Here is a 27,765-nt window from a genome sequence, read left to right on the forward strand (position 1 = left end):
TCGTCGAGTGCGTTTGGTTCGCTGGCTCGTCGGCAGTGCAGCTAAAAAAGAAAAGCAAATCCCAGCAAAGCATTAAGAAATATTATCAAAAAAGAAAACAAACTGAGAAAGAGAAAGAAGCTGCTGCTGAGAAAAAGGCCATCATCATCACGAATTTTTGTGCGCGCAGTCTTCGCCGTTATGCAATTGAAGTGCGTTCATAAAATGCCGAGATAGCAACAATTTTGAATACATTAATTTGCTGGGGAATTAGAAATTTCTGTCGCGCGAGTTTAAAAGACGCATAAATACTCGTGTCCAAATTAAATATTACAATTTATGGCAAACTCGTTTCCACACAATCCAGCAGCATCGAAAAAAAGTGAAATTAATAAAGTGAAAAGCAAACGGCAATTGTAGCAAAAAGTCAATTACAAAATCAATATAAATAATAATAGAAAATCATTGTTGCAGCATTGACGTAAAATACGTATACGTAAAAAATAACAACAGTTAGGGGCAAGCACTTTTCCTCGTCGTCGCTCTGCGAATACGTAATCATTGGGAAAATATCAGCAATTTTGCAACAGTTTCGACACAACAACAACAATAACATCAGCAGCAACACCAGCGACTGCAGAAAAAAAACAAAAGTAATTGAGCAGAAAGGTGAGTTCGTAGAGACCAAGAGACACGCATGCAAAGCAGGAAAAAAGCACGAAAAAAGCATGGAAAAGCAAGAGAAACTCTAGCCCTTGCACCTGTTGCCTTCCTGGAGGTAAACGCAGTGCCCAGCATCTTCCATTCATAATTGCCCACTTTTTCTCCAACTGTATCTCTGGACTTCCTGCTTACGCGCTTTTTTTTGGTGGCTCTGTTTGGTGTTTGCTGTTTGCTACACTTCAGTTTCATTTTCATTTAAATGCGAACAGAAAACACAGCTTTGGCTCTCAAGGTTGACAACATCTGTGTTTGCCGCTGTGCTTTTCGGCTTCCTCCTCGGATTGCGTATTCACATTTGAATATTATACAATATGGGCCGTCTCAGTTTCGTAAATAGTTCCTTTTTTGCCATCAATTCAAACGATTAGTGCTGAATTAGCAGCACAATGTCAAGTTAATTTGGGTTCAGCAACTTTTTCTGGCTCTCAGTCCTCATCTCTTAAACTCTTATTTCTGATACATGTGCACTGACAAAAAAAACTTTTCTTATTTTATTGACGCATAAGTATTTGAGCACACAATGTATGTAAATTACTAACGTCAGGCTAATTTGAATCTATATTAATATAGAATATATTAATCCCTACATTTCTTGGTAAAAATATTTACCCCTTCGACCAATTTGATTTACTTTATGGCCTGAGATTAACAAAATGCAAAACGTTTGCATGTGACCTTTAAAATATTCCTTATATTTTCGGCTCCTATAACAAGTATATTGTTGTCTTAAATCAATAAATAAGAATTGTCAATAATTGTTTCAGCGCTCACAAATCTTTGGCATTAAGTATGGAAAAAATGGCAATCCATTTTAAATCTTGAAAAGGTCTAGTTGCTTGTTTTAAGATTTACTGTGGTTTGCGAACGTTTTTTTTCAGTTCACATATAGCCTTGAGTAAAACAGATGGATGAGTTTCAGACAGCCAACACGCCTTCGAAAACAAATGCATTTAATAATGAATCGGGGCGGCCCAAAAAAAAGCTAAAATTAAAATGTGCAGTAGGTGTTGCCATTCCGATTCCGATTCCGACTGCGATTGCGACAATTGCCCCGACACTTGCATATATATATTTATATATATGTGTATATCGTATAGTATAGTGAATATATCCGAGCGAAGAGTGAGTGATGAAGAGCTTGAGAGGCAAAGGAAGGAAGTTGCTGTCGGCATGAGTTCGCAGTTTCATTGGGCTTCGCTTACAGACTCGAATCCAACTTCTCAGCCCATCATCTGTGCAGCTTGTTGGTTTGTTGGTGGGAGTCAATTAGTGGGCAAAATTTAAATACATTTAGAAAGAGGGTAAGAAGTGAGGGGGCGTCTACCATGGCACCCAATTATGCATCCATAAATGTAAACAATCGTCGAAAAGACCCTGTAAAGTGCGGTTCTTCAGCCAAATAAGAAGAAGATGAAGTAAGTGCTGAAATCCGTCTGGCCAAAAGTTCACCATGGCCAGAATCTGCAGACAATACTCGTATAACGTGGCCGAATCAGCTAATGGGAAATGTCAGTCAGTTGGCCGACAACGTTGACTTCATTTACATTTTGGCAAAACAGCAAATGAGCCTGCACTAAGCCCCGAAAAAAGGTCGAGCAATAAATTTGTTTTGTAACCCTACCCTTTAAGCCGAAAACTAAACCTATTTTCTACTTGGCCAAATTCCAGGAGAATTTGCATTTGACCGCCTAACCGTTCTTTAACTCTCTTTGTGCTTCTGGCCATTTCTTTTCACGCAGTGCGCATATTTCATGAGCTGTCGATGAGTTTGGTTCTATTTGGGTTTATTGAAAGCCATTCCCCCGCCAAATGGGCACCGTTCATTAGCAGGAAAATGGGTTAATCTCATTCAGCGGTCTGCCTTACAGTTGCGGTCACAATATTGGCACTGATAAATTTGTTATTTAATGGCTGTAATTTACCGGAATAATTTATCTGCCTTAGTTGCTAAGGAGGTTCCATATAACATCGAATTATTATATACAAAATAGATTGTGATAGATAGTAAGCAAAATATCAAAAATGTATCTGATAGCCTTAACGTCTTTATAGAGCTATCTCTAAGATCTCAGTTTTAGATACGTATGGTACATGCGTGTTCAAGTTTCCGCACCTTCAAAGATCCTATAAAAAATGCGCTTTTCAAGTGCGTGCAGTGTGTGATTCAGAAGCTAATTAATCCGCTGATGTGCTGGCGCCATCAAAGTGTGAAAGAGACATTAAGTCTGATAGGGAGGCACGTGTTGTTGGTTGTCGGCGATTAGCCAGCTATTGAGATACAAGCGGATAGATATATAGATGCTGGGATGATGGCCTTTAACGCCTCGCCGCCAGACAATGGCATCTTTATTAAAACATTATTTGGCCCGGCATTGTGGGCCCGGGGTATAAATTGCATTTTAAATACAATTTTTCTGTTTCTGTTGTGGGCAGAGCTACCAATAGCTGACTCAATCAGCCGAACAAAGAGCTTCAACACAAATATTATGATCTTTCTGATTGTTACACGTAAACTTCCGCTCCCGGCTTCACGATCATCATCATTATCATTATGATCCGCTGCTATGCGAACTGAGAAAGTGAAAACTTGGACGATTTTTTGATTGCAAGCATTTGATAAGCAGTAAACGTAGGAAAGAGTGAGAGAAATTTTGTCATCTATTGAGCCAACTAATGATGGCCAACGTAACAGAAGTGCACAGAGAAAAATTATATAATAAATAGATTTCCTTAAAAACCTAAAGTCAGCTAGAAGAATAATTATTTTATATGTACAAACATATTTTATTATTCAAAATAATATACCAATACCTTAAATGATGTTTGGGGGAGAAAAGATTTGTTTGCTAAGTTGTAAACATTTTTTGGCGATGCACTTTTTAAGCACTTTATTGAAATGTTTAAAACAATTCAAAGGTCGCATGGTGTAAGTTTCTTGTTGCAACGTTGTTCTTGAATTTTCGTTGGTCTCCTTGACGGATTTCCGGTTCGAAACTTAAGGTTTTATGCACTTTTTCTTGGTGTACGCTTCTCTACCTCACTTTAAGTATCTATGTATCTTTCTTTCTTTCTGCCAAAAGAAATCAGTTTCAGTTTCGTTTACAGTTTTGGTTTCGGTTTCAAACTCAGTCGGTTGTGGAAAATTTAGTGCAACGGCGCTGTCATAGCTTCGCTTCAAATTGCTTCGTTTACCCGGCTTCCCAGACTCCATCCGTCTCTTTCGGCTGGACTCTGTCCGTCTCTTTCGCTCTTCCTGGGAGCGTTTTGGAGCAGTTGAAGCGTGCAGGCGAAAACGAAAGCAGAAGCAGCCGCCAGTTGCAGCTTTTTTTTTTTTTAACTTGCTTTTCATTTGCTGAAATTCGTGTTTTTATTTTGTGTTTCTGCTTTTCACTCTAGTTGAAGTTGTAGCCTGTTTTTTGCTCTTTTTGGCCAGCAAATTGTTGCACGGACCTCGCTTTTGGTCAGGGCAACTTGGAACGTAACGCAGAAATGCGGAAAAAATTCACTTCAATTTAATGAAAGTGTCAACTCGTTTTTCATGGGGCTTTTCGTTAGTCAAAGGCAAAACAAATTTGCGGGATTGGAAATGAGTTTGTTGCAAAAAACAGCGGAAAATACTACTTTTTTACTCAACAAATACTGAGTGTTTTCCATTTAAGTAACTGTTTTAATCACAGCAAAGTTTCAAATTATTTATGGAGTCATAAACATTCGAAGCCAAACAAATTTTTGAAATACTTTAGAAAATGTAGTTTTCCTTGTTTTATACAAATATTTTCCTTAAAACCTCCTATAAAAAATAATAATCATTTCTGTAAAACGCATTTGATTAATTAATTGAAATTAAAATTTAATTCTTGAGAGATTTTTTTGTTCGATTTCTACTGGCTTTTTGGAGTTTTGTTTACAAATTATAAAAGGAACACTTTAGATATGCTTTTTTGTTTTGTGTCTCTATTAATTTTCTGAGTTGATTATTTTTGTTAGCTCGAATCATTTGATTTAATGCCCGAAGACGTTTTGAAAAGGTGTCGGGCAATTTAAAAATTTACATTTTGAAAGTGCTGCAGCAGCATTCGCTGCATTAGCAACGAAAATCAATCAAAAACCAGCTGAGACATTCGAAGATCTTCAAAAATTGAAATGTTAATTTCTTGGCCTTTTTGTCTCCATTCATTCGACTATGCATGCATCCACCTATCTATCCATCCATCCTCTAGTTTGTTTGTTTGTCTTTTGGGATTCGGATTGCGCAAAGCGCTGACAGTTACATGACTTTGAAAAGTATCTTATGGGTGATGCTCACACTGATATTCATTTATACAGATATGATTTAACATATTTTGGGGCTTAATAATTGCTGGAATTGTGAGCCGAGCGCCAGTGTGCGTGATGGGAAATCCGAATGTTTTTTTGCGAAATCGAAATGCACAACCTGTCCGTATCGGTTGGCTTTTGTACACACTCGTATTTACTTTTATTTTTACCTGCTGCTACTCTTGGATCCAATCTAACTGTTACCGTTACCGTTCGCCGATGGGGCCATGATGCGCCGCTGATGCGCTCAGGTGTTAAATACCTGGCAGCCAGTTCCGCAATACGATTCGCTGTTAAATGCTTCGGATTTCGCATTATTAGCTTCCCGATGTGAGCAATTTTGCATAATTTGCACTGCGCACTGCCGCGCATAATGAAAACCTTAACCCCAAACGAGGAACTGAACCATGGCGATTGCTACTGCGAATGGGTTTTGGATTCGGAGTCGGATTCGTTTTCGGGTTCGCATTTGGACCCCCACTACACGCCACTTTCACGCTATGCAAATTGAAGCATTTGCAGACAATGCCGACCGCAGACAAGTGTTAGGAAAATATGATCCACTCGCCCACACTAATTTCATTATTTAGTTTGAAGGGCTAAGGGTTTTGGTGGGTGGCGAAGGGAAAGTCACAGGAACTCTTCAAAATGAAAGGAAGTTACATACGTGTTAACTCAAGTTATAAATTATTAGGAAAACTGACTATAAAAGAGTATATGTAAAATAATACATACAAATAAACTCATTAAACTAATCTATCAACATGTGAAATATTCGAGGTGAAATATGTTTTCGCGTACTACCACAATCTTCACACCTTTCAATTAGAGCGTCGTAAAATATTAAGCGTTACCCATAAAACTGATACGTTCCAGCAAATCGATAATATGTCTATCGACCTGCAGACATTTCTCAAATGGAATTAAACGGATTACCAGGCTGCGATGAGATCTTCTCAGCACGCCCATTATTTCAACGCAAACACTATCAAATGGCCGGCTCTTTCTTTTCTCTCCTTTCCACAAGTCAATGACTGCTTAATTTAATTTGGCCACAAATCAATGGCCAATGGCCACATGTATCTTGTTCCCCTGCCTATTTTGTGTTTTTGTTTCGGGAACATTTCGCTTGACCCCTGTGAAAGCAATTTCGTTATGGGCTCTATTCTGAAGTTTCGGCCAATCAATCATGTGGCTCCCCAGCATTCCTGGCCAGCGTATCTTCTTCGAGGCCGCGAAAGTATCGAATGTTTCGCCGACATCCCATTTTTCGACGCTTCATTAGGTCCAAGGGAACTTTCGTGTGGTTTTTGGTTACCTAATGAAACCATTAGGGGTGCCAAAAATACTTTCTAGCCAAATGCGCGGGAACAATTGAAGCAACAGCAATCTTACGTATGTGACCTTAACATTTAGCTGACCAGCAGAGTTTGGCAAATGAATGTGCAAAAATGATAGCTGGAAGCTGGTTTTTTAGCCAAGTAGGCACGTCTAATCTTTGCCATCTCGTGACGCACTCGAACAATGCAATCATCTCGAGGGGTAAATGAACTGCCAGCTATTTGCACTCGGCCGACGTCTCGCTTACAGTGAAGCACAACTGCTAACGACCTCTTGACTAGGCACAGCGAATACCCCCACCCCACTTCCACTCCCACTCCAGACGTATGCATCCCAGGTGCAATTGCATTAGAATCATTTACATTCACCGATTCAATTAATATGCAACTTGTGTTGTCAGCCAGCGATTGTCATCATCAAAATTCTTTATTGATTGCCTAGAGTCGTGTCTCGTCCCCTTTCCACCAGTAAAACTACAATAATTCATGACGTTGACTTTCATTCATAAAGTGCGCGATCGTCTGGTAGTTGAATATGCTGTGAATGTAACCATTAAATTATTCATTGTTTCGGTCCGAGGAAAGTTCTGTAGAAAGTCGAGGAAAAAACGAGTTTTCCGCCTGTCAATCATTGCAATCGAAAATGCACTTCGTCGTTAATATATGGAATGCATAGAAATTCTCACATAAAATATTATTTTATGCCCACGGCTGAACTAAATTTCCATAGACATGTCTATGAATCATAAATGTTGATTGCTATTTTATACGTACTGGCATTCTCTTATCAATTCATGATATACCTATTTCAAACCTACATGAGACACCATGTGTACCCACCATCTATGAGAAACAACGACCTGAAGCATATGGCGTCATCTTTTGAGAATAATAAAGTGTGGGCATCCTCAATGTCAGCTGTTAAAAAGCTTAGAAAAAGATGCCACCTTTGTTGTGGGAATTGAAAATACTAATAGAGCCAAAAAATGACAGCCACATAATGAATAAACTCTTAAGTCGGTAAACAAGCCCAGTTGAGATTTTTAACAGATTTTCCCAAATCAATATTTGCGCCAAAGCTATTGCATATTTTTCTTTCCATTTCGATTCGCCGACCAGAGTTATTGAACCCATCATTGGAAATGTGCGGAAAATGCCTGCTTATAATTTAATATCATTTCGTTGGACAATTGTGAAAGTTCAACGAATTTGAAACTGTAATCAGAGTTCGATGATGATACTGCGGATTGCATCGAATTAAGAAGTAATTGTCAATTGGCATTATTTAAATGATTTCAAATTGCTTTTTTCAACCTTGGCCATTTTGTGAAAGTTAATGCACATTTTTGCGTGTCCGAAGGAAATATTTATTATTTTCAAGCGAAAAGTGAATGCTGATGGCTGAAAAGTTGCCAGCCAAATGGACGCACACATTTTCCCAATTCCTAAGCTTTAAGATTCGTAACTGCAAAAGATCAGGGAAATTTTCATGCAGCCAAATCAGCAAAGTCAACACGCACACACAGGGTCAGATGAAAAATAAAGCTGAAAAATATGAAAGAAAAATCCAAGGCTCTGATGACTTTATTTTATGGCCTCAAGTGGCATCCACAGTTGTTCTGTTTACAAAAGTCCAGTAAGGAAAACAGGCCATCCGCTGCACTGGAGGCTGTGATGGTGCAGGATACTCGAGCACCACTTGGCCACCACTCAGATCCACTCGACTCCACTCCGTCCACTCCGCCAGCTGCAGCCTGGCCTGTGGGCCGTTAATTGTCCGTCATATCGCATAAAGAAAAAGAAACTTTCTTGATATGTCAGCGTTATTTGGCCAGAATTGTTCCGAGAACACAGCCAGATGCCGTTTAAGTGTTTTAATTTGACGTGCCCCATAAAGAATGCGGTGAAATTGGAGGTGCTTTTTGCCGTTTGCCGTTTTTTCGTCGGGTAATTGGATAAAAGCCTTTTTGTGTAATGGTTGGGATATTACTAAAAATAAATTAATTAGATGGTCTGAATGTACAATTGACAAAAAATATTATTTAGTATATATAATGGGATATTCCCTAATTCCAACAAATCACATTTGCTTAGATATAAGCAAAGAAATTATAATAGTTTAAAACACATGCAAATCACATGTCTCTTCAAATATAAGAATTCGGTTTTTTAGTAAGTAAAATTAAGCATCAGATAGTTTTCAGCATGTGGCATCCTAAGCCCTTATTTTATTTTCATATATGTTGATAGCTTTTGTTATTGTGCCTTTACCCCATATATTTTTTACCTCATCCTCGCCTCTCTCGTTCAGTTGGTAGTCTTAACCAAAAAGTAGACAGGCATATCCGTGAGGATCATCCAGTAAATCTCCGCGCCCATAAATGACACTCAGAATGCAATTCACGTAATTACCAGAGAGAGACGACAGTCAAACTAGAACACGTCTGTTTTTTAGAACGTGCCCAGCCTGTGGAACTTTTTGTTCGGTACTCGATGGCACATATGTTCTATATAACCGTACGGCTATATGATTTCTGATTTCTGGGCTCGTTTTTGTGTCGCAGACAGTGGCCCTTTGTTGGCCATAAACAACAATGCATGTGTGTGCACAAAGGAAAATGCAGCTCAATAAAGCGGCAACAAATGGCACTGAGACACCACCGAGAGACTTGTACAATTTAACGGCTTTTGTTGCATAAATCGAGCTGCAACAGCGGCAACATTTGTTATGCGATTGCGATCTATAGCCAAAGCTAAGCTGGCGAAAAAATGGCGTCGATCGTTGACAATATTGTCGGCACAGTGGTGGATATTGCGCAAAAGGCGATGAATATTTATGGCCAGCCCTTGCAGCATCCGAACTGTTGTATCGTCGATCAGTCAATCGCAGCGTTTCTGCAAAAAGAAAGCCAACAAAAACAGCACAAACATCACAATTATAGACACTAATAACAAAGACAGCTAAATATATATGACAACAGGTTAGCGAACCTCGTACATTTGCATGTGCGATAGAGATGGCGAGTGTTGCGAGGAAAGGGACGGCACTTTCTTGCCGCTACACGCTTCGAAACCCCGAAGCCCCAAAGCCCCAAGCCCCCATAGAGATGTTTATTATGCAATCAACGTTTTTCATCAACTTGACAGACTCAGCCGTGAAAAAACAAAAGACTTCAATCGAAATACTCTAACAGCTGATGGTCGAATAGAAGATAAATATACATTTCGTTGGGGAATCTTATCACTTACAGTGCGATTTGTTTTGATTTGATATACACATCATGATAAGTACAAAAAAAGGAATTCAATTAAATTTGATTTAATAATAGAACTAAACGTTCAGGTAAATTTGGTATATCCCCTCACAACTCCAAAGATTAAATATGTATTTCAATTAAGTGTTGTTTTCAAATATATAATATTAACTATATTGATTACTTCACAAAGCACTTTGGAAAGGGTATAACGCGTTTTACCATCAGGCAGTTATTTGCCACTTTAGCTCACAGGTGATTTCTTCTTTATTTACCTTTATTGTGCTGTTGTCAACGTGCCTTGGATGGTATCTCACCCGCACCGTCTGATTCACAAACCGAATCGCAGTTGGGATCTCAATTCCGAATCTGCTATGCGTAGCTCGCACAACATGATCGTCATAACAAGGCATTTCAATAAAAATTGCATGTTTTACACATAAATTCCTGGACTCCAAAAGGAACATTAAGTTTTTCACATAGAAACGGAGAGCGAAAAGGCGCAAAAATACAGGAAGGCAAATTGCACTGGTATATGGAGTATTTTTTCGGCTTGGGTCTCTCTCTGCATGCGGGATGACTTGTAAAAAGGGAGTCCGGGTCATAAACAATAAGTATATCCCAGTTCCAGGTGCGTTGAACTCCACCGGGAGGGATGCCAAAATTCTGTTTGCTTAGCGGTCCGAAGAGAGTCAAACATTTGTTGGGATTTCTTTTTTGATTTTTTTGCGGGACCTGTCAGCGTAAAATGAGGAAATTTGATGTGTTTGCTGTTCTTGGGTACCGTTATGCGGCGACCTACCTTCAGATCCCACCGCCCATATTATGTATTTGGTTTACAACTCCAATATTCACACAACCCTTTACGACTTCATCTCACTCTTTGCAGAGGACAGAGACCCCAGAAAACACACAAAATGGTGTCGCGTCGAAAAATTCTATCACGTTCCCGCGACGATCTTAATCTCGACCAGACGTTCGCCCAACAGGAGGAGGAGGAGGATATCTGGTTCCAGAAGGATAAACTATACAAGGTGAGTTGGTCTTACTACAAAATATGGAGTTGGGGGGTTTGTCCTAATTTAACGTACTTAGCTTAAGTTGGCAAATTACCGTATAGAGATTTCCGCGACACCGCCAAAAAAGCAATGATAAATCTTGGGTGATCCGTAGAGAACTGAGAACTGAGAACTGACAACCGAGAACTGGCCCTGGCGCATCGACCATCGTGGAGCGACTTCCGTTGTTTTGGACAAGCGGCTTCTATGATTTGTGGCTATTTTCCTGTCGCCCATTCTCAACACGTGCGCTAAACGCGGAGTCGAGTCCACCGCATTGGGGTCACCAATGAGACGCACTAACGCCGAAGCTTTGGGTTTTTGGATGTTTTTTTGTGTGTTTTCCGTTTTATTTCATTGTTTTTGGCTAGGGTTTCTGGTTTCTGGTGTTTGTTGTTTGTTGTATTGACCAATTGCATTAATTACCGTTAGGCCATCGCATTGCGTTGTGCATTTTTAATTTGCCTACGGGCCGCCAAGGCAGCAAGTCAGCTGAGTCTGGCCAAAAGCGTAAGGCAAATGGCCAACGGCATTAAGCGGCAGCAGCACTACGACTATAAAAACGCCATAGGTAACCCTAATATTTGGACAAGCCCAGCGCACGAGCTCAGCGATCGGTATTCATTCGCCCATCTTCGATTACGCTATGTTATTTTTTGGGTCCGTTTCTCTTTGCAACGTGTGTGTATAAGCGGGTTGTTTATGTGTGGGAATCCCATTGACGAAGCTGCTAACTGGTAACTAACAGCCAACCCTTTTGGCTTTTATCAAGGAGTGTTAGTGGGCCCAATGGCATAAGCCTTGGGTGTGTGGGTCTTTTTATGGCTGTGCGATCGTATATAATGCAAGTCAGCTGCGTTTAAGCTCCATAAACTGAGGTTTTAGTTTAACCTTTGAACTCTTTCGAGCGAGTTGGAAACTTGGGTACGGTTAGGTAATTGTTTTTCAAGCCAAGAGCAGTAAAAGAAGTAATCAAAATGGGTAACCTTCTCGAACAAATCAAAAGAGGGCTTGATTAAATACAAGAAATACTACTAAATCAAATGAATATTCCTTGCTTTCAACAGTTTAAAAAAACGTTTAAAAAAGTTAGTTAATAAATAACTTGTATTTAGCTTAAGTTAATTTAGCTAGTTTACAATCTATTCAATTTAGAATGTAGCTTTTATATTTTAAGATTAATATTGTAAAAGATATTTTCAGTCCTTTCACTCGAAAGCAATATTTTTTTCGCCGACTTTTTTGGTTCACCCTAGACAGGCAGCTGCCCACACACATAACTGGGCTAACTGCAATGCATTCGGCAGCAACACCCAAAGAAAAAACCATCAAAAGGCTGGCCATTAAATCGATGCTTTATTTCTAATGACGATTTGCATAAATTTCGTTTCCAGCAGCGATTCAGCGGAATTGCGGGGAGGCAAAAAGGCCTCGCCCAAAGTGAAAAGCGTGCGGCAGTTTCTGGATTTCAGTTTGGCCGTATTTGTCTTTTTCCGTCTATGGTTATGTTGCAATTAGCGTGAGCGTGGCATCTATATAATTCCGTTTAGTCTGCTCCCACACAAAGGCGTCGACAAAAACAGAAACTGTATTTCCCATGGTGGAAACGGCCGCAAATGATGTCTGAATCGTAGTTTTCCTTTTGTTGTTGAGGGTTGTTAGTTGTTAGCCCTTTGATTCGACTTGTGTCTGACTGCTGGCTCCTCGGGGCGCTTATTGAGCAATTTCGGTTGCTCTGGCTGCCGCTGTGCTATTTTCAATATTGTTTACAAATTTATTATCTGGGAACGGAGCGACAGAAATTGACTTGCAAACAAAAGACTTAGGCAACGAACTTGCATGCATTGAACCAGAATTCTAGCGTAAGAAAACGAAACCAAACACATAGCCATCAACAACATGGACTTTTCGCAGTCGTTTTTCGTGAAAATGAAAGTTTTTCTCGCTGGTCTGCAGAGTTTTCGCTTTTTCCACTTCCATGCGCAGGCTGTTTTTTTTTTTTTTTTTTGTCTTGTCTATAAGCATTTTTCTTTGTTTTCCTTTTCCTCGGGATTTGTTGTCTGGCGACGGCTGTTTTGGCACCCGTTCACCTGGTTTCGGTCTCGCTTTTGGCCTGGCCCGAGCAACAGGATTTGGCGTTGGCGCAAAATAACCGAAATGAGCAGGAAAAACCACTAAAACGAGACAACAGACACAACACACACACATCGTGTGGGCTGGCTTTTAAGCCCAAAAATTATACGACAAATTCAATGGAAACTTTTGCGGCTGCCACTTCATCAACGTCGCAGGATCAATTGAATTTCCTGCTCGTTGCTTGATTGATTTACCTCATGGCAATAGAGCGGCTCTGGGCCATTATTATCATATGGCAGCCTCAAATTTGCATTGATTATGTATCTGCAAAAGGCATTTGCCAGTTGAGCCCACTTGGCATTAGGGGAACAAATTGAAAATGAACATATCAATGAACTTTGTTCGCATCTGCTGCCGCAACCTGTCACAAGATGAATTTATCAAGACCGTAATAATTTGCGGTGATTGTATCTATTGACCTGGCAGACACAAAGAGTTTTGCCGATGCCGCCGCCGTCGCCGATGCAGCCGGATCCCAAATAAAAATCATTTTATTAAATGCCAACTCTGAGCGTTGGGAGCATCTGTTGCTCGGTTTCCTCGGGAAGTCGTGACTGCAAAAGTTCAACAACATTTTACACGAAAAAGTGCAGCCAGCACCGCAGATTCTCCGACGTCTCATCTTCGGTGGTGCACCGTGCACGTGTTGCAAGGCAGACTTAATCCATTGGGGCTCTATTACGGATCTTGCAACAGAATAATAGACTTTAATTGCGCCCACAAAAATGTGGTTTGTCGCCTAACGTCATCCGAAATTCGTATATCTCATGTTTCTGATTTAATGTTGTTCGTATGCTAATCGAAACTCGTTTCGAAACTCGTTCGAACCAATTCCACATACACAAATCAGATTACGTATACGCCAGGGAGAACACGCGCTCGTGGTGTGGCACTTTTGCTGCAGCAGCTTCTGTTGCAAGCTGCAACCTGGGACTTGGGACTTGGGAGTTGGGGCTAATTAAAAGTCAGTCAAGAAGACCAAAAACCACCACTCGTTGAACTTCGGCATTTTGAGGTCGTCTCTCTGCACGGCCTAGAAATATGAGAAACAACTACAGGTTGTAACCAGTTTCGTCGACACTCGAGCAACTCGAGCCTACAAGATTCTTCTGCCGCGGCCGTTGGAAACCTGAAGTGAATCTGCCCAAAGAATCCAACGGAATGAAATCAAAAGTGCTTCCAACTCCCAGACTCTCGATTTCGAGTCCGACGAGTGCGCAAACGCAAAGCATCTGAAAAGGTTAACAAGTTTCACTACATGATTTATTTGCATTTTTAATGTGTGTGCCCGCTGAATGAGCTGAGTGAGCTTGCCTAGACGAGCTTTGGCCAAAATGCTCGTCCGTCGGTCCGTCCGTCTGTAGAATTGTGGCTAAAAGCCAGACGAGCCAACATTTGATGTTTGCTGCTTGGCCACAATTTTTGTTGTTCATATTTTTCATATTTCACTTTTATTATAACCCAAAAAAGTGGCTCAAATTGTGGGCATGTTGGTTACTGGGCTAATGGCTTTGTTTATGACGTTCTTTGTTCGGGTTAATTGAGTAAGCCAGGTACGGAGGAAAAATATACCAGCTGTTGAGTTTTTTGGCGTTTTCATTGTTGCTGCATGCATATGAAAATAAAATGGGTGGGGGTCATAAATGAAAACCATAAAAAACTAACACATCTGAAGTTTCAATGCTCGTATTAAGCTTTAAATGCATATTACAAACAAATAAACTCTATTATAGCATTATTAGCAGTATCATTTTAAAGTTTACTTGTGACTTAACTGTTTATTTATGAAAACTAAGATGTGCAGTTCTAAAATCTACATTACAATCGATTAATAGCCCTGAAATCCATACAATGTGGAGTATGTTTTATACTAGTCCACTTTATGTGCAAGCCTGTTTATATAAGGCAGAAATGTAAAATATTTCCAGAGTGCACTTGGGCATGACGCAAGACGCAAGACGAGAGCAGAGTAGTGCAAACCCCGCAGACAAAGCTGCAATCAAAAGCCTTGCAGCACTTCAAATATCCATGCATATAAGTATATTGTTGGATATAAAAAAGACTTCAAGCAGAGCAACACAAATGCTCGGGCTGCAGCAGCAGCAAAACCAAAGGCAACACCACCGACAGCAACGATATTGTTGTCTATAATTTTAAATGTCTCACTGCAACGCGAATCGGGCCGAAAAGCCCCTTAAAAACCCCCTGAAACCCCTGAAAACTCCCCTCTTTACTCGTCTGACTGTGTTCGTGTCAGCATTTGCTCCGATTTGATTTTAACTTTTATTTAACAAACTGCAAAACAACACAAACGCAAACACAGACTGACGCTTGTAATGGCAGCCAGGCAGCAAAAAGGCAACACAAATAAGTAAAAGTAAAGTGAGTGAATAAAAAAAAAACTTAAAACGCAAGCGCCCAACAAGGCCGTTCACTTTGGCACAAACACTCAAACACTTAAACACGATGGAAAGTGAAAATTGCTAGCATTAGCTGCTGCAGTCACAATGTTTTTCAGATTCCCCGAAAACTAGTTTCGAATCTTTTAGGATCAAATCGATTGAGTTTCGGAAATTTGCTTTTGTTTTGTGCTGGCTTTGTAATGGGTTTGGAAAGGATCGTTAAATTAGTTGGCCAAACTGAAATGATACCATCAGGGTTTCTATTGCTCCAATTATAACCGCACTCTCTCAATAATTGGTGTAGTTTTTGGCAGCTATTAAAAAGGAGTCATTGGGGTATAGATAGTATTTTGGGATAAATATATAAGCCTGACAAGAAAACAAAAGGTTAAACCAAGACAGTGTTAAGAAAAGCCCAGTGTTGTAATAATATTTCTATAGATTGTTCGGCTTTATTATCTGTGGCATATTCCATACAAACTCTTCGTAAGGTATTTATTTATTACAATTTTCGACTCCAACATGTTTCATTTGTGTATTCGTATTTGTTTTGTTTTTGAGTGACATCAATCATAGCTAAGCACACTCCACTTTTGTTTGCCTTTCAGGAGCACATCCAGGAAGTGCTGGACAAATGGACCCAAATCGACGACGAGATCTGGGCCAAAGTGATCGTCTTCGAGCGGAATCGGCGCGTGGCCAAGGCGTACGCACGCGCTCCAGTGCTGACCATTAATGGATCCGACGATGGCTTCGACGGCATGCGGTGAGTAGCAGTTGGCCCAGTCCGCCGCCATCCCTCAGTCCCTCCATCCCTTCACAAGCCATAATTATCGGTCATTGCAAAGCGAAGGCGAGTGAGCAAACAGAGGGAACGAGGCAAAAAGCCCAGCAAAACACATTAAACATGGCCAAAGCATGCCTTTGAACTTTGCTAAAACAAAACAAAATGAGACACACATAAATATTAATGCCAGTTGGGGCCTGAGCACTAGCAAAATCATATGCCCTTGACCCACTGGCAAAGAAAATACCCAGCAGGAGCTGCTCTTCGCAGTCTTTCTCTCTTGAAAATTGATTACCCAAAGGGGTAGCATTAATTCGATGAACACTTTGCAACAGAAAGTAATCTCAGCCTTTCAGAATATATCAATATGTATTCTTTATTATAAGATTATTCTTTTAAGACTAGCAACACAATTTCAATTAAGCTGTAGAGGATTCATTGATTTATGGTTATAAAGTTTACAAAGAAAACCAATAAAAATGCTGTTGAGTTAAGAGCCTCGCAGATTCTTGTAGAAGATATCCACCCATGAAATTCATCCAAATCGAGCTCGTAATTGAAATTTCAGTAATTCCCATGACAAGTGTAGCGCCAACTTCGATGCGAATGGCTTTAACCTTCATCTGGCCATCTTGCTGGCTTTTCGCTGTAATAATAAATGCCTGCTGATGTGCTCTCGAAGGGGCATTGAATGAAACGCCCATCAAATTGATGGGCATGCCATTAAAATTTAATTCCGTTGAAGTTCCGATGAACTTCACTACGCAGAAGATGTGTAAGGTGGAGGTGAACCTTCGGGCGGGGGCATTGCAAAACGGTGACCTTAGTGGAAACAATTTGTAGCATGTGAAAAGCTCCGGGCTGAAAAACAGAACCGAAAAGCGAGTGAAAATGCTTTAATAATTGCGCTTATTTCTATGAAATGAGCGATTTCCGTTTTGCCAAAGCAATTTAAGTCAAGAATTCGGCTTGTCTTATTTCTACTATTTTTTTTGTTTTTATTTCTTTTTTTGGAGGTCTTTCAAGTGGTTCTTGATATTTGGTATTTTTGGGTGGCTGCAATTGCAGCAAAGGCCCTAATTAACATATTTCGTCTCAAAAATATTGCCGTTGCGTGCCAGAAATTGGCAAATGCCAAATGCTTTACGCTCAATTGCTGTGGCAATTTGCTTCAGTCGAAATGTCAAGAAGTTTTCAAACCTAGCATACATAAAAATTGCAATTCAATGGATCCATGCATAATGCATTAAGCTAAGTACATGGGCATGGATGTGGCGATTATCCAGTTCAAATATTGAAAAGAGTTGGCCAAAAAAGGGCATCAAGTGCAGGAGGAGATCGTGTGGCGGCGGCGGCGTCGGCAACGGCGGCTTCCTTTGTAAATGGCCACAAATAAAGTTGCTGCCAGCCAAATGTCAACGGCGAAAATACAAGTACAAATAAATTGCCAGCGGGCCGAAGAGACAATGAAGATCGAGTGGAAAACAAATGAAATTGAAAATAATAACGAAAGTCATTCATTCATTCAATTCGTTTTCATTCGTGACGAGGTCATCACAGATTGGCCATGCAAATTGCTCTTGTCATGGCAAGTCTTTCACTGCAATTTTCCAAGGATTGCCTTTTTTTTCGACTATTCGACTACTTGTTTATGTCAACTGGGGGTTAAATACACAGCACAGCATCGGAATGGCGGAGTATCGGTGTATCGGAAAAACTGAAAAGCAACTTTGCATGCCGAGAGTGTCAAGTTAATCAATTGCCAATTGCCGCCGACTTCAAACATGCACAGCACAGGAAAGATAATTTATGGCCATGTTGGCCCATGTTTATGAGTCTGAGTGTGGTCCAAAGACCCTTGTACTTGTCACTGCCATTGTCTCTTTGTCTCTAGCTGCCTGATTTTTGTCTATTTTTTTCTTGTTTCTGTACATTTCGTATTTTTATCGCCGTCTAGGGCCAGCAGCTTGTTTGTTTAATTAGCCGCTGTCAGCGCTTGTTAGCCGCTGCTATCTTTCGGGCCAACCGAATTGCATTTGAATGTGAAAAGGCGAGGGACTTCGGCGCATACGTGCATACTGAATGCCATTTCACACGCAACGCTTTTCATTGGAAATCTGGACGGTATGCAAATATATGGAGCTATGGCCACGATCGCAACTCTGATAGGTTTTATGTGCATAAAGTATACAGGATGCAGTATGTGTGGCTAAAACAATAACACTTAATTATACGAGTGTGTAACCCCTGCACTCTTCATTTGAGTTGTGCTATTCAAATTAATTTATTGTGCCTGGACTTCAAATACTAATACTCATTTGAGTGCATTGACTTTCGATTGCATACGTAACAGTTATAACAAAATTTAAGTGTTATGGATATTTTGTGCAGTAATTAGTCACTCAAACATCCAACTGGGAGCCATTTACAAGTTAACATTTACAATTTTTGCTTTCAAACTTACAGCAAGATCATAAAAATGTATGTTCCTCGTTTAGATTTCCATTTATTGGCAGTCAGGGCATTTAACCATCGGCTTGAATGAGTGTGCTAATTCCCATTTTTGTGTGTTGCATGCATAGACAAATTTCCATTTGTGGAGTCAACTGCCAGCTGCTGCATGTAAATTAATTAATTAGACTGACTACTAGTGGTGGCTGCTTGGTGTTGCTAGTTGCAAGTTGGTAATGTGGGCGCAACACTCAAAAGGAGGACCACACGCACGCCTCAGCAGCTGCGATCAATGATCTTCGAGACACATTGGGTTTCAACAAGCGCGTTTAATTAATGGCCAATCCCTAAGCACTTATTGTGGTCAGGCAATTACATTATCCAAGCTTCGGCTCCGAACTCAATTGAAATGGCGCCAATACACATTTTGCAGTTTATGACAGTTTGCGAAATATTCCGCTGCGTGGGCGTTGCCAATCGAATTTGCATGTGGCTGGGAACAAATGAAATGGAAATCAAATTAAAATATCAAGCTGTGCTCCGATTGCAACACACAATATGGGTATACACGGTATACACTTTTTTTTTTTTAGCATGTTTCGTGCGGAAAAAACTAAGGCAAGGGGCGCGCCAAGGTTGAGATTTGCGAGAGTTGGCAGACAGACAAAAGACATTTTCAGCCTGTTTTTATTCAGTTTTTTCAGTATTTTTTCCTTCAAGGGGCTGCTTGCTATTGCTGAGTAACCGCAGTAGTTGCAAAAGCAACACTGTCATTGTTGCTGCCACTGCAGCACACGTGCCACATTTGTCAGGGCAAGAACAATGGTGGCGACGGCCTTCGGCCCAGCAATTTAAGGTGTGACCCCAAAACTGGAGCGGGAAATGCTCTGGCCGCACAAATCGCAAATCTTGATTAAGCCTATAATTAGCCATAATCTAATTAAAGCCGAATCAAGCCAAACTAGTTCGCCGATCAGATCAGGGTTCGTTTCCTAAGTCTTTCGTTTGGCGACTTTTACTAAAACACATAAACCGAATACATGGCCAGTGGCCACATATAAAATATATTTAAACATGTATGTATGTTTGGATATAGCTATTGTAAATCGTTGTCTCTGCTATGGTATTTTTAACTGAACCGGTTGAACATTGTTTTTGCCCACTAGCCGCAGGTCAAAAGCTGCTCCCAACCACCGTTCGAAACCAGTTGCCGTTAACTGCAACTTTTTTACGGTTGCACCGATGGTGGCGATGGCGATGGTGATGGTCTGGTTGTCTGGTTGTCGGGTTGTCCGTTCGCTGGCGGTGGCTTCCTCGAAGAAGCCACATAGCTGGTTCGTCCTCGCAAGTGCAGCCTGACCCACTGCACACGTTTAACTTGAACTCCAAAATCGCAGGGGTTTCCAGTTTTGAAGTTTTGCAGTTTTGCAGAGCGAGTTGGTCCGGTCGATGGAACGACTCTCGCTTTCAGCTGGGCCTTTCGTATTTCCAGCTCATTTAGGCGTGTCAAGTCAGGTCCAGTCCTGAGACCAGACGACCTTGCAACCAATATACCTACTCACTATATGGTTATCATACATAAGTGCGATAATGCCCCGGCCACATCGAAGTGAATGTCTCCAAGACATGCTCTGAAAAGCTATACATTATATTAAACTGTCAGTCACTGGGTTGGGCTACTGATTCTTGACTTTAGCTGAGTTTAGCTGACACGATAGAACTCTGCAGAAGGTCTTAAAGAACCTACTCTTAATCTTATTTAGAATGCATTATATAGAGTGTATTTACCAATATTAGCTTGGTGTTCAACTGTTTTAAAAGGTTTTTCAATTTAGTTTGAAAAAGCTTTCGGATACGTATAAGAACATGCTGCTTAGCGAAGTCAACCTGTACTTCTTACACCCTTCTGCTCTCAGCTGTTGCCTTTCAGTCTTAATAACATTTCGCTTTTGATGGCTCGAATTTAACGAAGCATTTACCGAACAAAGAACTGCAAATCCGCTTTCGGCAGCTGGCGTTCAGCCTTGGGGGGCACACATCACATTGGGCATACGGCACGGCCCGTCCATGTCGATTTCATTTCATGGAAAACTTTGACACACATTTCAACGGTTTTTACAAGCGTTTAGCCAATAAATCAGCTCCGGGCGGCAGACGTTACGCGCAGAACTGAAGCACATGGCCAAATGCCAAAGCGATGCTAACGGCGATTGTGGTTCGTAGTTGCAAGTTGGTGTTGCTGCTACCAGCTGATGTTGCTGCTTGCTGGTTGCTGCTTGCTGCTGTTGTTCTTGTTCTGACTGCTGCTGTTGCGCTTTGCTGCGCTGGCAGCAGCGCTTCATTATCCAAATTAACATAAAACATAATAGTGACCGAGCGGCGTCAGGTGAAGAATCTCCGGCAGCAGGAGCACCACTTCCACTGCAGCAACCCAGCAGTAGCATCATCTTCAGCTTCAGCTTCATCTTCAGATGAAGATTCAAATTCAGCCTCTTGCCGTGGCCTTTTATGCAAACGACAATTACAATTAGCCTGGCTTCATTGTCTTGGCTCTGCGGCTTCCTCTTGCCGCTTCTTGTTAGCATTTCTGCCGACATTTTCGGCGACCTTAGCGCCGAAGGAAAACCAAAAAAAAATCGTCGAAAACTTTAAAAAAACGAACATTCATCATTTAGTTAAGACTGAGCTGCAGCTTAGCTTGATTGTATGGGCCCAACTATGGATAGCCAGATTTATTATAAGCTTTGGTTGTAAACCCTATTACATGGCATAATCCTAATCACCATTCACTTTTCAAATTTGATTTAAAGAAATTTATTAAGTTGTGCTTAAGTAAACAATGTAACACTTTGCCGAAATTGACCTATCTAATAATTCAGATACTTTTAAAATTTAAATAGGGCATATACTGGTTAATAATCTATATTTCTATTAACTGCGCTCAAATCATACAGTCATGAGAAACTGAAATTTTATATTTTTGCAAATTAAGAATAAGCCTGTTAATGACTCAGCTTTTAGACGTAAGACAATTAGGATAAAAATTAAGGCCTTGGCGCCGAAATATGACATGTTTATTTAATAAATTTTGGGCTGCAGCTGCCGCACTCTGCCGCATGTGGCATAAATCACTGTCAGTCTGCATTTGAGCCAGTCGATTGAACAGTACTCTTGGGCCTAGACGCCAAGCAGAAACGCAAAATCCGTGGCCCAAAACCGAAAAAGCCAGACCGACCCATGGTAAATGTTTTGTCAAACGTTTAGTGTAACAAAATGCGGCACAGGCACCACGATATCAAGAAACCTAGTATGTAGTGAGTCACTCGAGGCAGCAACCTCAATTCGATTCCAGAAAGTGAACGGCGCCCAAGTGGCAAATCATTTTGGCAACATTTTTGGGCATGATGGCTTATCGATTTTAAATGCGGCAGCTGATTGATTTGCAATTAATAAACGCTCATTACGGCTTTTTTATGATTGCACAACATTTTCTACATTGTTTTTTCTTTTCTTTTTTTTTTTTTGCAGAATTGGACTGTGTGGCTTCGACAATCCGATGAGGGATCAGAAGACCGACGAGATGAAGCGCGTCATCGGACAGGTAAGTTTCCAATTTATGGCACAATCAAAGCGACAACGGTTTAATTAGCTTGGACAATAAACCCCAATAAATCGACGAGAAATCTCCATTAGTGGTGAGATGGCGTGAAGATTACGGAATACTTAAAGCTCGTATCTAATGCGAAAAATAATTGACATTTTCATACGAATACAGGCACTTCAACTTATTTTAAAAAGACATTTTGAGTGCTACAAATTGATTGTGTATTATTACGTTCAATACTAAAAGTCTTTTATGTATAAACCAACATTTTTATTTATTTTCCTGATTTAGCTTAAATAAATTTTTGTCGTCGCTCTTAAAATGTATACATTTAATTACCTAATCAAATGCATGAAATTGCCTGTTTATAGGGTGTAAAAATCAAAATGGATGACGCTGGGAACATCCTCATCCGGCGGTACGCCAAAAGCAATGTCTACGTGAAGAGTACCGCCAGCAGTCCCAACGAGGAGACCTCCATCGGTGCCGAGATCTTAAAGCTGCCCAATCAGGCGCTCGAATCCGAAAAAATAGTCAAGGTGAGTGGGACATACGTGGTTGCCATTTTCCATTTATCCATTTATCGCGATCCAAATCCCACCTCACATCCATTCGAAATGCTAATGAGCGTTGCATTGTTCTCCCCAGCTCTTCGACATGAAGAAGTTCCAGTCGAATGTGAATCGCGAACTGCGACGCGCCTATCCGGATCGCCGCCGTTTGGAGACGCAGTGCCTCTCCTCGGTAGCGTTTGTCAAGTCGGAGAACGACGTCTTGGAGTGCCCCATCTGGGTGCTCATCGTCAACGTGGTGGCCATGGATATGCTGAAGAGCAAGCTGCCGCCAGGTGGGTTCATCGAAGCCATATCACGTGCAGATTTGCCAGCTCATTTTTTGTGTCTTTTATATTCTTAATCGAATATATAAATTTAAATTATTCTCTTCATATACAGTGCAACGTCCCATTGTGGACATCAAGAACCGCCCGCGCATTCCGATACCCGACGAGGATCCCTACAGCGTCGCGGGCAACGGAAGTGGAGGAAGTTCCGGCAGCTCTGGTTTCGGCAGTGGCCACCAGGCGCAACTGCATCCACAGCAACAGCTGGGCAAGCACCTCAATGGCAACGGAGGAGGACATGTGGCCGCCACGCGGGAGCAGCTGCTGCTCCAGACGCAACAACTGGCCCACAAGCGCAGCGAGAAACCGCCAAAACTACCGCCCAGGGATAATATCTACTCGCACGATCTGATTCCAAAGGTAAGAAAATAACTTCAGCTAGCTTAAAAAGAAACTCCCTGTATGAAAAAAGGTTTCCAATGCAAAAAGGAAACATATACATTGTTGTGATCGTTAAGCACGTAATATATGTATATATGTTTTATGGCATACTTAGAAGCAACCGAAGTGTGGGAGATTGCCCAAGTGCAGTTCATTTGCTGGCAAAGTGTCGGAACAAATTTGGAAGCGCCAAAACACGAGTAATAAAAGCCACGCCGGCGCAGTAGAAGAAGTGTGGCAACCTGTCGAGTGTCGAGTCGCTGGGTTGAGTTACTTTTGGGGGCTCCATGGAGCCAGTTGTTGGCTAGTTAGTTTGAGTGCCCATGCTTCGTCATATGCGCAATGCGGGCACTTGCAAAATTGAAAATGGGTCTCCCTCATGGAAGTCCGTGGCTCCATAGCTCCATAGCTTGATAGCTGCATGGCTCCATGGCTACATGGCTGGCGATGATTTCGCCGTTGGGCCTCACTGAGCAATTGGCATTGCATTGCACTCAATAATATTCGAATTTCAGCAGCGACTGGCCGCAAATAACTGCAAACGAATCGCGTGTAATTAATATGCGCGGAATGCCGCCGGATTGCTTTGCTGCTCGATTGCCAATTGGGCCCAACGACCGATTCAGTGCCTCTTGGATTGGAGCACTGGGGGTCCGTTGTGCCAAACTGGTGGGCACACCTTGCGCAACTGCGAGTGGAAAATTATGATCGGAGATCCCATCAACTGGTCACTTTCCTTCTAATTCCACGGCACATCTTTCTTTCTTTCTTTCAGCCGGACTACGATGACATCGATTTGGAAACCCGTATAAAACTGTCGCGTGGTAAATCGGACAAGGGCAAAGATAACAAGAAATATGGTAAGACCGAGATCCCTCAAGAGCTGAATAGACACAATGGTGTCTGGGAAATCTATCTCTATGGCCTATATACTTAACTCAAAATTTATGAGACAAAGCTATCTTAAAGAAACACTCTGAGATCTCTGACTTCGGTTAGAACATTTGGTAAATGTGCAGAGGAGTCTTCTTGATCTCCATTAGTAAAACTGATATGCATACGTTAGGATTGTTGGTTTTTAGACTCAACAAAATAATATTAGTTTCTATACTCGTTTCATAACTAAACTTGCCTTCTACAGATGATCCCTACTACTGCGGCCTGCGGGCCCGAGTTCCGAACTTTGTGAAGTCCGGCAAGCCGATTCCCGCCCAGGTGGCCAAGGACCAGCGGGATGGCAATGGGAACAACATCGGGAACGGCGGCATCAGCACGCTCAGCCAGAAGAAAACGTCGATGATCCACAACCACCTGGGTGGCATGCATCCGCACCACATTCAGCAGCAGCAGCAACTGATGGCCGCGGCGGCGGCTGCGCATGCGGCACAGCACCACCATGCGGGTCACCAGCGGGAGCAGCAGCAGCACCACCAGATTTGGCAGACTCGCAGCTATGAGAGCGGCATAGGTATTTATAAACAGGGTGGGCCCAACACCGCCCACCAATCACACAAATCGCACGCACTGCAGATGCAAATGCATCAGCAACTGCAACTGCAACATCAACAACAGCAACAACCACAGTCACTGCCAACGGACCTAACAGCAACCACTGCAACAGCAACCACCAAGACACAAAGCACAGCTAACCAAGCACGTCCGCCACATCCGCATCTGCATTCGCACTCGAATCCGCACGCACATCCGCACCACAGACTCCACCGGCATGTCCACGTCCGCTGCGAGAGGCACGCCCACTTGCAGCAGCAACACTCTGCACCGCAGCAACAAGTGCAGCACCAGCCGCAACAGCAGCAACATGTGCTGCAGCAACCGTACTACGACAATTTGGAAGACTCAGTGCCTCGCCGGGTGACAAGGCGCCACTCCACCCGTCGTTCTGCACCGGAGGAGACCTCCGTCTGCAACTGCGTGAGCTGCTATGCGCTGGCTCCCCTCTGTGGTGCAGTTCCTCCGCCACGTCCGCAAAGGAGCCTAAGTCAGCAGCAGTTGAGGCGTCACCAGCGGCTAAGTGGAAGCCTGGTGGAGCACGAGGTTAGGCCGGCAGTGGTGAAGTGGTGCAGCGAGAGCGATGTCTCGGTGCTGGAGCTGGAACCTACGGAATCTACGGAACCTACAAACGAACGATACGACGACTGCTACGACTACGACGACTTCGACATGGCATTCGACCTGGACGATGACCTGGGCTTGACCGAGAACATACCACGCCGCAAGGGCACCGAAACCGTTGACATGTACATGGATCGTTCCCATCTCCGCCAGCTGCATGCGCCGGCAGTGCTGCGCACCAAGTCGCAGTCCACCGAGAGCTTTTTCGAGCAGCCCAACGAGGAGGGCTCACTGTACATGTACGGCGGCAGGAAACGGATCGCGGTTAAGGCGCCGTCAGCAACTAACATCTATGACCGCGTGCGCGGCTCCATCGACTACACGGACAGGGGACGCAGTGCGGCAGGACCAAGACGGGGCCTGTGCCACAAGAAGCCCCAGCTGCCAGCGCCCAGTTGGCGAGGCGGCAAGCGACAGGAGCAGGCTCAAAACGCTGACAAAAGGCAAAGATATGACAATGCCACCAATGGCAACAGCAATGGCAACAACAGCGGCAACAGCAGCAGCAACCAGCACAAAAGACAGCTAACGAACGCCAAGCAAGACAATGAGGACATGTTGAAAAGCAAAAATTATTTCAATAGTAAAAACAAAAGTATAGCAGCAGCCGCAAATGCAGCAGCAGCAGCAACAACAGCAGCAGCGAAAGCGACATCAGCATCAGCCAACATTGCAGCAACATCTGGAGGCGGTGGAGTGGATGCGGGAATGGGAGCGGGTTCGGGAGCAGGCGCAACAGGAGTTGCTGGTGGAAAGACCAGAGGAGGCAGTGGGCCAACAATGTCCCCAGCACTGGCCACCAGCCCAGCGGCAAACAATGCAACTGCGGCCAGTAAGGCACCTTCTGCTCCGCCTCCGACGGCCACCAGAGCCGGACGCAGTGCCAGCCGCCTTGACATCAGCGACATGGAGTCCATTTATGGCTACCTAAAGCCCCGCAAGCCGCGCAGCCTCAGCCTGAAGAAAATCCAAATACTCGACTACTAAACGGACACGTGAATTTGTATGGGGTTGCTCTAAATAGAAACGAGGTTATATGGCCCAGACATCGATATTAGTTATTGTTTTTTATGTTGCCTTACCCTTACCAATGGATCGGATGATGGGATGATGGGTGGCTGTACATACTACATATATACTATGCCCACAAACGCATCTTGGTTACCTCCTTGCCCGGTGAACAGAACCACTAAACTGTACGATACTTTTACTAACACAGCACCTTGGACTCCCTAGCCTGGACAGTCACGAAACGCAATTGTACATACACCAAGTGGGAGTGGGTTACTGATTCTAAATCTAGTCCGAAGCCTAAGGAGTGGGATGTAATCTGTGGAGTACTCTGTCATTGCATTATATTACATTTCCTTTGATAAGTATAAGAGTATAATAGCATAAAATAGCAAATGAATTTGCGAAAATAATATAATGTAAATCCCGTTGGACCTTCACCAGATTACTTACCCTCCAGCTAGGTCTACCAATAGAATCCACCCACCCCAGCACACATACTGCATTCATTATCCCGACAATTGTACCCGCACCCGTTTTGTAACCAACGATTTCTGTGCTTCTTGTAGATTCGGAGCTTGTTGAATCACCCTACAATCACATCTACGGACGCCATTTACCGCTGCCAACGCGCGGCTACGTGCCCACGCCACGCATGTTCATCGGGGAATGGGACTGAGCGTAGTTCACCGCACCGCACCGCACTTGGGCGGCTTTTTAGCCGGATTTTGAGCGGCCAGGGCACAAAACACACCACACTTGCACATCCCGGCGTGAGGAAACGCCTTTCGTGCAGAGCTAATTTAAGTCAAACGGCTGCACACAGCTTGAAATATTATTTACATTATATTAATTTAGCAAAATATTATGGTAAAATAATATTAGGCTAGGCATAAGCAACAACAAAAAACAAGAGCAATCGCAATTGCAAACCATTGTAATATTTAGCGGTACGGCGGAAACCGATATTTCGCGCTTTTCCCCTAGCAGTTTTGAGATTACGCACTTGAGCCAATTTTGTTTACCCTGTTGTACGAAATGAATGAATAGCCATTACATTACGAGTTCAGTTAAGCTTTTAAGTTTATTGTAAATTTTTCTTGAGCAGCCGTCGACTCAACAGGCCTGTCAGTGTATTTACTTGAAAAACGTTCTTAGCTATACATTTTTCTAGTAAATACGCATACAAGCATGGTATTTTCTAAAAGGTCTGACAGGCTGCACATCTTTTTATTTTATATCTTAATATTCTGTATTGTGTATGAAAAGTAATAAAATAATCTTTCAA

General features: G+C 42.3%; 1 protein-coding gene across 2 annotated transcripts; it reads left to right on the top strand.

Annotated features, from left to right (window-relative positions):
- Positions 1-27,754, top strand: LOC120446905. Of its 2 annotated transcripts, XM_039628131.2 has the most exons (10): positions 1-648; positions 10,503-10,647; positions 15,818-15,975; positions 21,976-22,048; positions 22,423-22,590; positions 22,700-22,898; positions 23,005-23,312; positions 24,109-24,193; positions 24,475-24,801; positions 27,047-27,754. In XM_039628131.2, exons 2-10 carry the CDS (start codon positions 10,531-10,533, stop codon positions 27,154-27,156), a joined length of 1,545 nt encoding a protein of 514 aa, XP_039484065.1. In that variant the 5' UTR covers positions 1-648; positions 10,503-10,530; the 3' UTR covers positions 27,157-27,754. The 2 variants fall into 2 exon arrangements, with proteins under 2 accessions (XP_039484065.1, XP_039484064.1); XM_039628130.2 differs by lacking the exon at positions 27,047-27,754 and having other exon boundaries at positions 24,475-26,772.
- The last annotated feature ends 11 nt before the right edge of the window (positions 27,755-27,765 follow it).

This window comes from Drosophila santomea, chromosome 2R, assembly GCF_016746245.2.
Source record: "Drosophila santomea strain STO CAGO 1482 chromosome 2R, Prin_Dsan_1.1, whole genome shotgun sequence".
Lineage (NCBI taxonomy): Eukaryota > Metazoa > Arthropoda > Insecta > Diptera > Drosophilidae > Drosophila > Drosophila santomea.